Source organism: Melanerpes formicivorus, unplaced genomic scaffold (genome assembly GCF_026170545.1).
Source record: "Melanerpes formicivorus ecotype bairdi unplaced genomic scaffold, bMelFor1.0.p_v2 SCAF_2, whole genome shotgun sequence".
NCBI lineage: Eukaryota > Metazoa > Chordata > Aves > Piciformes > Picidae > Melanerpes > Melanerpes formicivorus.
In genome coordinates this window covers 42,256,567-42,269,335 of record NW_027142354.1, presented here as the reverse complement: position 1 = coordinate 42,269,335, position 12,769 = coordinate 42,256,567, and the positions used below count along the sequence as shown (strand labels likewise).

General features: G+C 46.2%; 1 protein-coding gene across 7 annotated transcripts in view; it reads right to left on the bottom strand.

Moving 5' to 3' along the window:
• Positions 1 to 8,567, bottom strand: part of RAPGEF6 (Rap guanine nucleotide exchange factor 6) — a 149,981-nt gene extending 141,414 nt beyond the window's left edge. For all 7 annotated transcript variants that reach the window (XM_068158152.1, XM_068158198.1, XM_068158170.1 and 4 more), the window contains exon 1: positions 7,713 to 8,567. In XM_068158152.1, coding sequence (XP_068014253.1) covers positions 7,713 to 7,781 — 69 coding nt within the window. In that variant the 5' untranslated portion in view covers positions 7,782 to 8,567. The remainder of the gene's footprint in view (positions 1 to 7,712) is intronic.
• Positions 8,568 to 12,769: the final 4,202 nt, after the last annotated feature.

Sequence of the window (12,769 nt, the reverse complement as noted above, 5' to 3'; positions counted from 1 at the left end):
CCCCCTAGTCCTATCACTACCTGAGATCCTGAGAAGTCCTTTCCCAACCTTCCTGTAGGCCCCCTTCAGATGAGAAGCTCACCATGAGCCAGCAGTACCCTCATGCAGCCCAGAAGGCAAACCATGTCCTGGGCTGCATCAAGAGGAGTGTGGCCAGCAGGGCAAGAGAGGGAATTCTGCCCCTTTACTTTGTTCTGGTGAAACCCCACCTTGAATACTGTGTCCAGTTCCAGAGTCCTCATCATAAGGAGGACACAGAATTGTTTGAACTAGTCCAGAGAGGGGCCACAAAGATGATCCAAGGTTTGGCGCGCCTCTGCTAAGAGGACAGGCTGAGGGAGCTGGGGTTGTTCAGCCTGAGGAACAGACTTCGAGGGACCTTAGAGCTGCCTTCCAGTACCTGAAGGAATCCTACAGGAAGGCTGCAGGCGGACTTTTCATAAGGGTGTCTAGCAACAAGACAAGAAGGAATGGTTTTAAACTGAGAGTGGGTTTAGACTGGATCTTAGGAAGGAGAAGCTCTTCAAGGAGATTCTAGAATAAGCTGCCCAGAGAGGCTGTGGATGTGCCCTCCCTGGAGGTATTTAAAACCAGATGGGATGAGACCTTGGGAAACCAAGTCGAGTTGAGAGGCATCCCTGCCCATAGCAGGCAGGGTTGGAGCAGATAATCCTTTCTAACCTGAGCCATGATTCTATGAGTAATTCTAAAAGAAACATTTTCATGAGGCAGTACAGGAGTTTGCATGCTTGGCTTCTTCATTACAGGAAAACCACACATCTAACAGAGAAGGAGAGTCACAATACTACATTGGATGAAGAAACAGAATAGCAAGAGACAGCTAGCTCTGGAGTCCTCAGAACAAGAGGGTATTAACCTGTTGCAGCAGGTCCAGAGGAGGCTACAAGAACTGCAAGCCCTCTGCTGTAAGGCCAGGCTGAGAGAGTTGGAGGATTTTAGACTGGAGAAGAGAAGGCTTCAGGGAGACCTTCTGGTGGCTTTTCAGTGCTTAAAGGTGCTGATGAGAAATCTGGGGACAGACTTTCGAACAGGACCTGTTGTGACAAGGGGTGATGGTTTAAACAGAGAGGGAGATTCAGACTGGAGAGAAGGAAGAAATTTTTGACACTGAGGGTGGTGAGACCCTGGCCCAGGTCACCCAGAGAGGTGGGAGATGCCCTATCCCTGGAACGATTGCAGGTCAGGTTGTTTGGGGCTCTGAGCAATCTCCCCAAGTTACAGATGTCCCTGCTGGCTAGGGGCTAGACTAGATGACCTTTAGAGGTCCCTTCTCATACAAACCATATAATGATTCTATGAACTACCCACCCAAAGCACCCTTACAGAACAAAAACAGAGGAAAATGGAAGCACTCAAAACCTCAACCCACCAAGCTGACAGCTGAAGAGATGCAGCTCTCCCAAAGCTCTGAGGCTTGACGAACAATCCTCCAGGATTGTCAACGCTGTATTTATCATGAGCTTAAACACATTAATGTAATGAGCAGCTTGGAAGAAAAAAAATGAATGTGGTTTTGTTTTACCTTCAACTAAAAGCTATGCAGCAGGGAAGCACAGGAGGAAGAGAGAAGGTTTATTACTATTTCATTAAAAGTCATAAAGAATTTCAAGCCCTGCTCCGTTAACAATTATTTTCTGCTGCTGAATTAGACTCCCGAACTCTCAGCCACCTATATGATACCCTCTGTGTTACTCCCCAGGTACCACTACTCTGAACTTTAATTTTACTCAAAGGCTGTAAAGAGGAAAGCTTTACAACACATTTTATTTAAAGAGACTAATCTAATAATCAAGAAAAACCTCAAAGTTTAGGAAAACCCTGACAGAACATCACAACAATGTGACAGTGCAGAGGACCAAGTGTACATACTCTCAAGTCCTTCTCTAAAGCTGCAGTTCCTCAGCAGCTTTGCTACTAAAGCAACTCATTTTTCTCCATTTGATTATTTTTTTTTAAGTCATTTTAACTGCCTAAGTGGTCCTGCATGGCAGGAAGTTTGGACTCAACGATCTCTGGAGCTCCCTTCCATCCCCTAGCATTCCACGGTTCTATGATATCTTACAAAATATGCAGAATTATTACAAGAATTTATGCTCATTTAAGTGTAAATAATAATTGTTGTCCTCTGAGCACAGAAAGGCAATCTGCATAAGGTACACAATGAACCAGGCAGGAATTTATCAGTAGTAAATTGCAGGCATGTCAGGACGTGCTCCCTATCACTCCGGTTATCAGCCAGTGATAACCAATACATCTCCCAAGCACAAGTCACGTGCAAACACAGAACCAAGACTCTGAAGTGCAAAGGATAAAAGTCCCATAGCACTGGTCAGTTCAGCTTGCATACACAATTTGGGGAAGGTTCTCTGGCAGAGATACCAAAGCACAGAACTACAGAAGAACCTGGAGTATTTTAGATCAGGTAACTGCTGGTTATCTTCAGTCTGAGCTCCAGACCTGTTACAAAACATCAGCTAGAAAAGAACTTATCACATAAAAAAAAAAGAAAGAAAAAAGAAGAAGGAATGAAATTATAAGACAGAGGTTAGGTAGCAGAAAATTATAGCAGGAGTCAGGTTTCCACCACTTTTCCCCTGTTTTGGAGGCCCACAGACTAACAGTAAGGAATTTTTATTAAATACAAGCCAGCATCTGCCACTTCATTTAATACAAATTTCTTTTCAGCTTTAAGATCATTGCAAGCATGGAGCTTGGGTTTGTTTGGGTTTTTTTGCAGCCACGCTGCAGTTGTAATGTTAAGAGGCTATCCAAAAACAACACCACTGTGACATGAACACTGCTGAAAGCTCACTGCAGAAAGGATGGATTTTAACAAAGCCTAATCCCCTGTTTCACCTACTGAGTTTACAGAAAATTATTAAAAAGGATGAAAAAAAAAAAACCCACTTCAAAATACCAGTTATTTCTGGAAACAAGAAGCAGATGTTCTCCTCTGTTTGGCTCAGCTGTGCTACAGTACAAGAGTGCCTTTGTTATGCTGTCAGCAATAATTTATTTTATTTATTACAGCCATTTTATAATGCCCATCAATGTACTATTTGTGCATGATTTAGAGCCATGCAGATCTGTTTCTCCCTATAGAAGCCATCCAGAAGCAGCACACGCACACTCCAAAGAGCAGACCCTGGTATGACACAACCGTGCAAATTAGGTTCCTCTCCCCATCCCTTTCCACTGTATTAATAAAAAGGGAACAGGAAGAGAAGGAAGAGTTCGAATTGCCAAATAAAGCTGAATTATCATTAATCAACAATTAGTGAAACTGGACAAAGTTAGGAAAACACAAAAAGCTTAGAGTATAAACTCCTAATTCTTTGAAGTGCTATACGGGCAAAGCTTTCTGAAGCATGGAAAGGAAATACTGTCTAGAAGAGAGTCAAGAAGAAGCAAAACACTGGGAAAAGGATCCATTAAAAATGGAAGAGAGCATGCTCACAGGAAGGGAGAAAGGGAGGGGAAAAATTGTAATAAATAGAAAGAAAAAGGAGCATTATCATTTGATACGTTGCCCTATCAGCCACTGAGACCTTATCTGTAGTAGGCATGAAACCGCTCCCCAAAAGACTAACATCACAGGCTTTGTACGGATCTGATAAGGAATTCTGAGCCTCCAGAAGTTAAACCTTTAATGAGCACGCACACGGTGGGATAAACATTCTTCCTGCCCTCCTACTGCTGTGAGCAAACTGTTTCCTTTATTAAAATATTCCAAATTACTAATTTAATACCCCCCACACGTCACACAAGAAAGAAGCAGGACAACGTGCAAGACGAACCCAAAACACTGCACGGAAGCACATGAACCCCACGCTCCCAACCTGCAAGAACTGCTGTGTACAAATCCTCACACCTTTAGCACCACACAGACAGCAGCACAACCCTGGAAGACAAATGTAAATATTGAACAAACGCATGAAATGCTACAGTTTAGAGAGGTTTTGATTTGTTGGGTCTGAAAGTGATTCGGTGTCCAATTACTGCAAGGGTTTCCCCCATCTGACAAGACACAGAAGGGATGATTTGTTAGGACAATCTGTTACCAAACTAAGATCTGAGAGAACTCTGGCAAATTCTGCACTTTCAGGCTGAACCTGAGAGACAGATTCATACCGAGTGTCAGCACGTGGTCACAGTCAACCTACGTAACCAATGAGTCCTAAGTTTTACTGAAATGGGACTTGCATCCTGGAGTGGCAAACGTGCCACAGACACAGGCATGAGTCCACAAGATGAAAGAATTCTGAAAGAATCCTCACAAGAAAAGCCAGCTTGCAGCATTGATCCACCCAGTTTTATGATGCACCAGGGCAGAGGGAGGAAAGAAAACAAGCAACAGGGTGAGAGGAAACAGGCAAAGCTGCAGCAGAGAGGTTGGGGTTGGGCACGGGGAAAAACTTCTTCCTTTAAAGAGTGGTTAAGTCCTGCAACAGGCTGCCCAGGGCAGTGGTGGAGTCCCCATCCCTGGAAGCATTCAAAAACCATGGAGATGCTGAGGGACAGGGCTTAGTGGTGACCTGTCAGTGCTGGGTTAACAGTTGGACTTGAGCATGTTGGAGCATTTTTCTAACCTTTATGACTCTATTCTATGATAACACAATAAAGAAACGAATTCAGAAGATGTTCCAGATTTAGACAGTACCAAAGAAAGATTCTAAATTGAGTAAGAGAAGAGTAACTATCTAAAAAATGTACACACATCATTAAATGTCAGACACAAGCTGAGTTCATCAACATAATTCCCCCTCACCTAACAAACTGAATATTTAAAGACATAAAGCATCTGAGCAACAACAACCCCCAAAAAAATAATCAAGTGTGTACATGTCTAATATGCATAACTTATACACTCTAACAATTAGCACACATTGGAATGTTACCACAACACTGAAAACTTGCCCTAACAGAGATATCTTTTTTTTTCCCCCCAAACAAAAATATTTGTAGCATCAAGAATGAGAACTTTTACTTCTGCAAGCCAAAGAGAATTCTCCAAAATAAGTAAAGTTTTGCAATATTTAAACTAGCTCCCTGCTTAGCTCCTCAGATCTTACAAAGTCCTAAAATAAATAAATAAATAACTAATGTGGATGTTTCTATCATCTGTAAGTGAAGTCTGCATTACTTATCTGTATTTTTCCAGTGCAATACACAGATGATAGTTATGAAGCACCAGATGATGCTACTAAATCAGCACAGCCCCAACCCTGTAATTTGTAATGCCCAGGTAAAGTGTTGCCATAAACTGCTGGACAAGAAAAAGAGAGGGGGTCAGAAAGGGACTGAAAAAGATTGAAACTCATGTGGTCAAGCAGCTTTGGTTTATCACAACATATCAGCCGTGGTTTGGGGAATTCTGGGGGGTTTCCTGTATAAAAATGCAGGCAAAGGGCACTAGCAGCCCCATGCAGCTGATTTCATGTGGGAGGAGCTGATGATACCTTTCTAGGAGAGTAGGAGGGGAGAAACGAAGCCACACTTTTTGTCTGTGCACAACTGGATAATTCCAGACAGGAGTCACCAGCTCGTACATCCAGCTCAGGGACACCTGAAACTGGGATCTGACCCCAAGGGCTGTGCTGAGCAGGTTTTGACTTCCCTGAGATGAGCCCTGCTGCCTACAGAAGAACGTTGATAAGTTGGGATGCTCAGCAGGGTTTAAAAAATAAAATCAAATACATACTACTGTGACTGCTTCCTCTGTTTCCCTTATCTCTAGATCCATCTGTCATCACCTCTCAGAGCACATGCTTAGGGAATCTGGCTGTGCTAGGGAGGTTCAACTTTTCATTTTGTGTCTAAACAGGTAGCACGGATCCAGAGGGTACCCCCGGATACACCCTGCCACTGAAGGAGGGAAGAGCTTTTTGTGATCAGGTTCATCTCTAGATATATGGAAACAAATGTACCCCAAAAATCAAAAGTGATTTGACTGTAATTACCCACTCAGCAACAGGCAAGAACAGAGGCCCTGATCCTGCCAAGTTTTAAGTACAGGTTTAACTTTAATCACGAGTAGTCTCACTGAGCAGTGTCTCTATGTGCCTGCCAAAAAAGGGCCAGATTAACAAGGGAATTAAGATTATTTCTCTTAAATCACTTTAGAGATGCTATTCCTTAGATTAGAAATGATTGGATTTCCTTTTTCCACAACTGAGATACCCTGGCAAATTCCACCCTGCACACACCCGTGATGTCAGCCCCAATGGGAATCTGCACAGACCCACACATACCCCTCATGACAGCCGACAGTTTAATGCTATGAGGTTAAGTGAAATACTTATTTTAAGGCAGTTTTAGCCAAAATACAGGCGACATGACAATTGCTGGAGGGAAAACTGGGGATGCCTAGAAACCCCAAAAGTGAACAAAAAGCCCTGCAGATGACTTGAGATGTCAGTACTGCATGAAGCAGCAGTGGGTACATGTTTGGGTCAGGCCACATTACCTGCTCCCCAAAGGCCAACCCATGACGAGCCAGCATGGTATGCCAGCTCATGAATGACACTTCTCTGATGAACCCAGTTGCCCAACACTGCAAACCGCACTGGTAAATGAATTTTGCTAAGTGAAGACTACAGCTGAAGAAAAGAAAGGTCTGAAGCATGAGAAAAGCAATAAAAGTAAGAGAATAGAAAGAACAGAGAGACTGCCTCACTATTAATTTAGGGAGCAAAGAGACAAGGAGGAATGTATCCCATGTCCCAAGGCAAGTAAACACTGGGATTGAACATGTCTATTTTAGCCACTTACAGGGCTGACCTGAAGTGGAACTGAGATCTCTGTCCTGCTGGGACTACTCTAGAGCAGCCACTGGAGCAGCTCTCCCTGAGAAACCCTTTGATAATTAACTTATAAGGAAGACCAGGCAGGACGTTCTGCTCTCCAAGAAGTATCAAGGGAGAACAGATGTTTCCCAGTCTCAAAGGGACAACCTCAAGAGTGTATCATTTCATATCACTAATTCTTGAGTACATAAAAATCACTGCAAGGGAAACAAACAAAAAAAAAAAATAGAGTAGGCAAACTGCAATCAGTGAAATGCAAATGCTATCACTTTCTGTTATTAAATTAATGCTCCATGCCATTACCATTCCCAAAACTCCATGGCTGATCACAGACTGGCTCGCGGGGAAGGGACAGAGAAGGTAGCTCATTGGAAAATGCGTTTTATTGCAGCTCACCAGCCTCGCACATTTCAACCCTCCCACTCACTGGAGAAGCATCCCTTTATGAATTCTGGGAAGCATAATTAGCTTGGTTTTGTTTAAATCTGCATCACTGTGCAGGTAAGGAAAGTCTTTCAGATCCCTAACTTTTCCCAGAAGTTTTGCATCACTGAACCATGTCTAATTTTCCTTTTTAGTCATCTGCCTCCTCCTCTTCTTCCTACAGCCCGCCTGAAGTGGTTCTTCAAGCACCTCATATCTATATCCAGGGTGTTTAAATACTGCTAGTCTCCAGAGGTCCAACTTGGGAAAGCAGAAAGAAAGAGAGAAACAACCAAACTCTAAACAAGTTTGCGAGCAAGCAGCGCGTTTGTGCAGCATGCAAACACCGTGAGCCCCAGCGCCGAGCAGAAAACCTGTCAGGATACGGATTTACACCAAAGAAAAATTAACATAGAAATAAAAAACCCCAGCAGGGAGTGAGTTGCAGTCTCCACCTCTTACCTCCGGAGTCCTTTCTGCTGGTTTCTTTCGCAAAGCCTGTTTAATCTTGGGGTCCACAGGAGCGCTCATTCTATTGCCCTGCTCCTCCGGCTCCGCAACTCCTGGGAATTCGCTGGCGGGGGGCGATGCCTCCAGGAACACAACAACACAGCGAGCAGCCGCGGCCCCCGCTCGGCAGCTCCGGCCCGGCCCCGCCGTTGCCCCCGTGGCGGGCCGGGAACGCGCCCCGAAACTTTCCCCACGCCGGGGGGGCCGGTGAGGACCGGGGGAAAGGCCTGGTGGCCTCGCACGCCGCCGCGGGGCAGGCGGCAGGGAGGGGAGTGGAAAGGAGAAGGCCGAGGCAGGAGAAGGGGAGCGGGGCCCGGCGGGGGAGGGCAGGCCCCGGGCCGGGGCGGGCGCGGTGCCCGCCGCCGGGCTGGCTGCTCACCAGGCGGGCGGCTCCTCCGCGGCGCTCGGAGCGAGCCTCCGGCTGCCGGCTCAGTAACGGCGTGAGGGGCAGGTGGCGCCGGCACCCACCGCCGCGTTCCTCCGGCGGCCGGCGCCGTTCCCCATCGCGCAGGAGACGGTGGCTACAGCAGCGGCCCCGCCGTGCGGAGATAAAGTCCGGGCGGGCTGCGGGAAGTTACCGGCCGGAGCGGGACTCCCTGCGCCCGCCCGCTCAGCCCCAGCACCCAACGGCTCCGCCCGCCGGGGCCTCACAAAGCGACGCGGGCGGGTGAGGAGTTTCGAGACGGTGCTCCAGAGGATCCTCCGCCTCGCTCTGAGCCCGGAGCCTGGCTACGCTTCTCCCTTCAAGCCGCTAACAACCACCGCCGCCGTCCCGGCTCCCTACCCCGATCTCCTTCCCCACATCCCCCCCTAGATAGAAAAGTGCGAGCGCGGGCTCTTTAACACAGAAAATCAGCAAGCACGGCGAGGGGCGTGGCGGAGGGGAGGGAAGGGCTGCGGCGAGCCCCGCCCCCCGGTGGGTAGGGTGGGGAGAGGGCGGGGCCAGGGAGCCGCGCCGAGGGAAGGCTCGCGAGGGTTGGGAGGTGCCCGCGCATGCGCGGGGGGGAGTGGGGTGGGCGCCGAGGAGCAGCCGGTCGAGAGCGTGGTGATGGGCGGGGGTCCGTCACGAACGGCCATTCGCTCGCAAAGCGTTGTACGCTCATCGGCTGCTGTGCCCTCACGAAATGCCATCTCCTCACGAGCTGCTGGCCCCGCACAGCCTGCTGCCATCCATAAAGCACCTGCCAAGGTCCTTCTAGAAACACCTTCTTGTCTGCCTTCACACCTGAAACAACTTACCTTCGGCATTAATTGTGTTTCCATAGGGTATTCGTCCCTCCTCCCAGGTAACAAGTGGTAAGATCAGAGGAAATGGGCTCACGATGCACCAGGGGAGGTTTCGGTTGGACATTCTATAACGAACAATTCCTTCCCCAGAAGGGCTGTCAAGGCCTGGCCCAGGCTGCTCAGAGCAGTGGTGCAGTCCCCATCCCTGGAGGGTATTCCACGCTGTGTAGATGTAGTGCTGAGGGACATGGTTTGGTGGTGACTTGGCAGTGCTAGATGACTGGTTGGACTCAATGATCTTAAAGGTTTTTTCCAACCAAAATGATTCTGTGCCTCTATACTTCTCCAATTAGAGTTTCCACAGGCAGGGATAACTGTCTTGTCATAACATCAGACGTTAGGATGTTGTTTGTTCACTGTTAACCCTGTACTTCACATGCACTCTCACCTTGCCCTCACTATTAGAGTCCATCAAACATTTACCTTCTTGGTTCTTGAGCTTCTAGAAGTCTTCAGGCCCAGAGCTGTGGGGTTGTGAGATTTCCCAGATGTATGACCCCAGCCATGCTTTGTCCACCAAGGTCTCAGCAGCACAAGGGTGAAAAGCCAAACCTACCCAATTTACATCTTAGCCTTAAACAAAAAGCAGTTGCATGGCTCAGAAGTACTGTGGGTTTTTTACAAAGTGGACCTGGGCCAGCTCAGGTCATCTCAGGACCTGGATTTCCAGGACCCTCAAGGACATCAGGAAGCAGCCACGTATCAAACATGCCTCAGAAGATTTCTTCCTTCCTTCCTTCCCCCACGTCCATTTCTGTAAATTTAAGAGATCAAAGCTCTGCAAGCACACAGATTGTGTTTATCCTTTGTTGTGGTGGTGGTTTTTTTTCTCTTTCCTTCCTAATAAACAAGAGTGAGTTTGTTTCTTCCCTTTCTCCAGCTATTCCTTCCCGTTCTCTTTACCACTTGTCCTTTACAGCACAATTGTCTTTGTTGTCCTGAAGGACTTCGTTGGCCTTTCCAAGTTGGTTTGTAATATTTCTAGTGTTTCCTTCAAAGAAAAATCTGAGGAAATTTGACATTTCCTCAGCTGTAGGACTTTTTTTTGGTTCTGTGCCTAGTATCATTGCAGGCACCACAGCAGTGCCATGGATAGCCTGGATCTTAAAAGCCACCTCTCTAGAGAGACAGCATAAGAAGCCCTTAAAAATACAATCAAGAGATGGTTTCAGTCCCATGAAGTCTATCAAGTCTTGATATTTTATTTATTTTACTTCATTTTGAACTTCCCTGGTAAAATTAACATTTCCAAATATCATGTCTATTATTGTTCCAAAGGTCAGGAGTTTGTACTGGTTATTTGGCAGAACATGCTATCCTTCTTCAACTTGAGTACATCAAATATTGTTTCCAGTAGTGTGGGAATCTTCTGAGATCCCTTGCCAGGAACCCAAATCAGATAAAAACTTCTCCTGAGTAACTGGAGGGAGGCAAGTAGAAAAGAACTGAAGCATGAATACTTCTTTATTAAGAGATTTTTTTTCCTTCATGGTTTTTAGTAGAGACGTAATAGCAAATTAAGTGTGCTTTCTTTATCAGCTCAGTTTACAGCTGAAGACCATGTAAAAGGGTAGTTGACACTCCTCAAGTGGAGGTGAGCAGGGAAAAAAACTTACTAGAGGACTGGAATAAGAAGCATAACTCAAATCTGTGCTTATGGCAGTCCTCATGGATCTGTCATGATTTAATGCTGATCTTACCTCTTAGAAGGTAACTCTTTCTACCACCTGTTCTTGCTGTTCTGCATTCCTGCACTCAGCACAGAAGTGGGCACTCTGCATGGAAATAAAATCAGTAGCTTAAGACTTCCTTTTTTCTTTTGAACACAAATTATGTCTTGTACATCAGCCCACAGACATGCCCGGAGCGGGAAGGTGAGCAGGAACCAAAGCTGTTGCCCAATTTAATTGCTTATCTGAACTGACCCCTGAAAAAAAAGACTTCCCTCACTCCAAAAATACCTGAATTGGGGTAGGCAACGGCTCTAATAGCTGCAATTATTCCAAGGGCGATTTTAGCTGTCAGGTTTAGTTTCCCAAATACCTGGAGAACAATGGAAACGAGTGGCAGGATCCTAACTGCTCACTGGTGTTACAGCCTGTGTCTCCCATGGTAAAGCCTACGTAGTTAAACACAATTAAGCAGCTTTCACAAGTGAGTAATTTCAGGGCTGGGATTAAAGGATGTGGCCAAGCAGGATGCCTATTGTCTGTGAGGAGGGGAAAATTTGCTTCCTTTTTGTCTGGATTGTAACACTCTGCCCAAATAAAGTATCATTACTTACTGCTTAGTTTTTTTGGCTATTGAAAAATAGCACTAGCTGTGGTTTCACAGAAGAGCTGAAGGTGCCTTGCTTTTTATACAGCCGAGCTGCAATCTCAGGAGATTACACATTGCTGCCTCAAACATCCGTGAATTGGAGCAGATCAGCTGAATTACAAAGTACGTCTCCTCCTCCTGGTATGTTCCCTCAATTGTTCTGCCTCACTGACACTCCCAAACATGTCTTTTAATCTCATGCCTTTCACCACCATGTCCACATCCCAGATTCTTCAGGGTAAAACTCAACTTCCTCACCTCTCCCAGTGGGAATGATACAGAATCTTCATCCACTGAACTACTTTTTACTTGCATGTTATGTATTCTATATATTTCTTATTCCTATGAGTTTTATTGCAGCTTGGTGATTTCCTTCCCCCTGTTCTCCAGTAGAACTGTTACATTAATGGGTTTGATTTCTTGGCTTTGGGAAAGAAAAAAAAGTCCCCTGCAGAGACTCATTCACATCATTGGCACCAACTGCTAGCTAAGTGTGTGGCTAGCACACCACAAGGAAGATGCACAAACTAATTCTCTGCCTGGCTAGAGGGAAACAAAATGTTCTGGGATCTCTCAATGGGAAGAAACTCTCCAGGATCTTTTACCATATATGCTTATTCTGATGATTAACTGCCCGAGCAGGACATGTTTGGGATGGTTCAGTAAATGTGTGAAATCAGAGAGGAAAAAAGATAATTAATCATGTTGTGCAAGTGGGAAGGTTTTCCTTTTGCAGGGAAATGACATACTTGTGTCCAGGGAAAGGCCACAAGGATGAGCAGAGGGCTGCAGCTCCTCTCCTGTGAGTACAGGCTGAGAGAGTTGGGATTGTTCAGAGAAGACTCCGAGGAGATCTTCTTGTGGCCTTTCAGCATCTGAAAGGGGCTACAAGAAAGCTGGGGAGGGACTTTTTAGGGTGTCAGGGAGTGATAGGACTGGGGGGAATGGAACAAAAATAGAAAAGGGGAGATTGAGATTGGATGTTAGGAAGAAGTTCTTCAGCATGAGGGTGGTGAGACACTGGCACAGGTTGCCCAGGGAGGTGGTGGAAGCCTCAGCCCTGGAGGTTTTTAAGGCCAGGCTGGGCAATCTGATCTAGTGGAGGGTGTCCCTGCCCATGGCAGGGGGGTTGGAACTGGATGACCCTTGAGATCCCTTCCAACCCTGACAATTCCATGATTCTGTGAATGGCCCAACATTGATCAGCTACAAAGATAAGAACATTGATCTGCTGTCTAGAGCAGCCTCTTGCAGCTCAAAATTTCAATTTCTGAAGTTAAGTCCCAGAAAATGTGAAATGGCAAGTTCAAAAGAAGAAGCAAGTGGTTGCTTTGTCTTGTGCCACTAATTTTGCTCCTTCTGAGGCACAGCTCCCCACTGCACATGCTCCTAGAGCTTCAGAA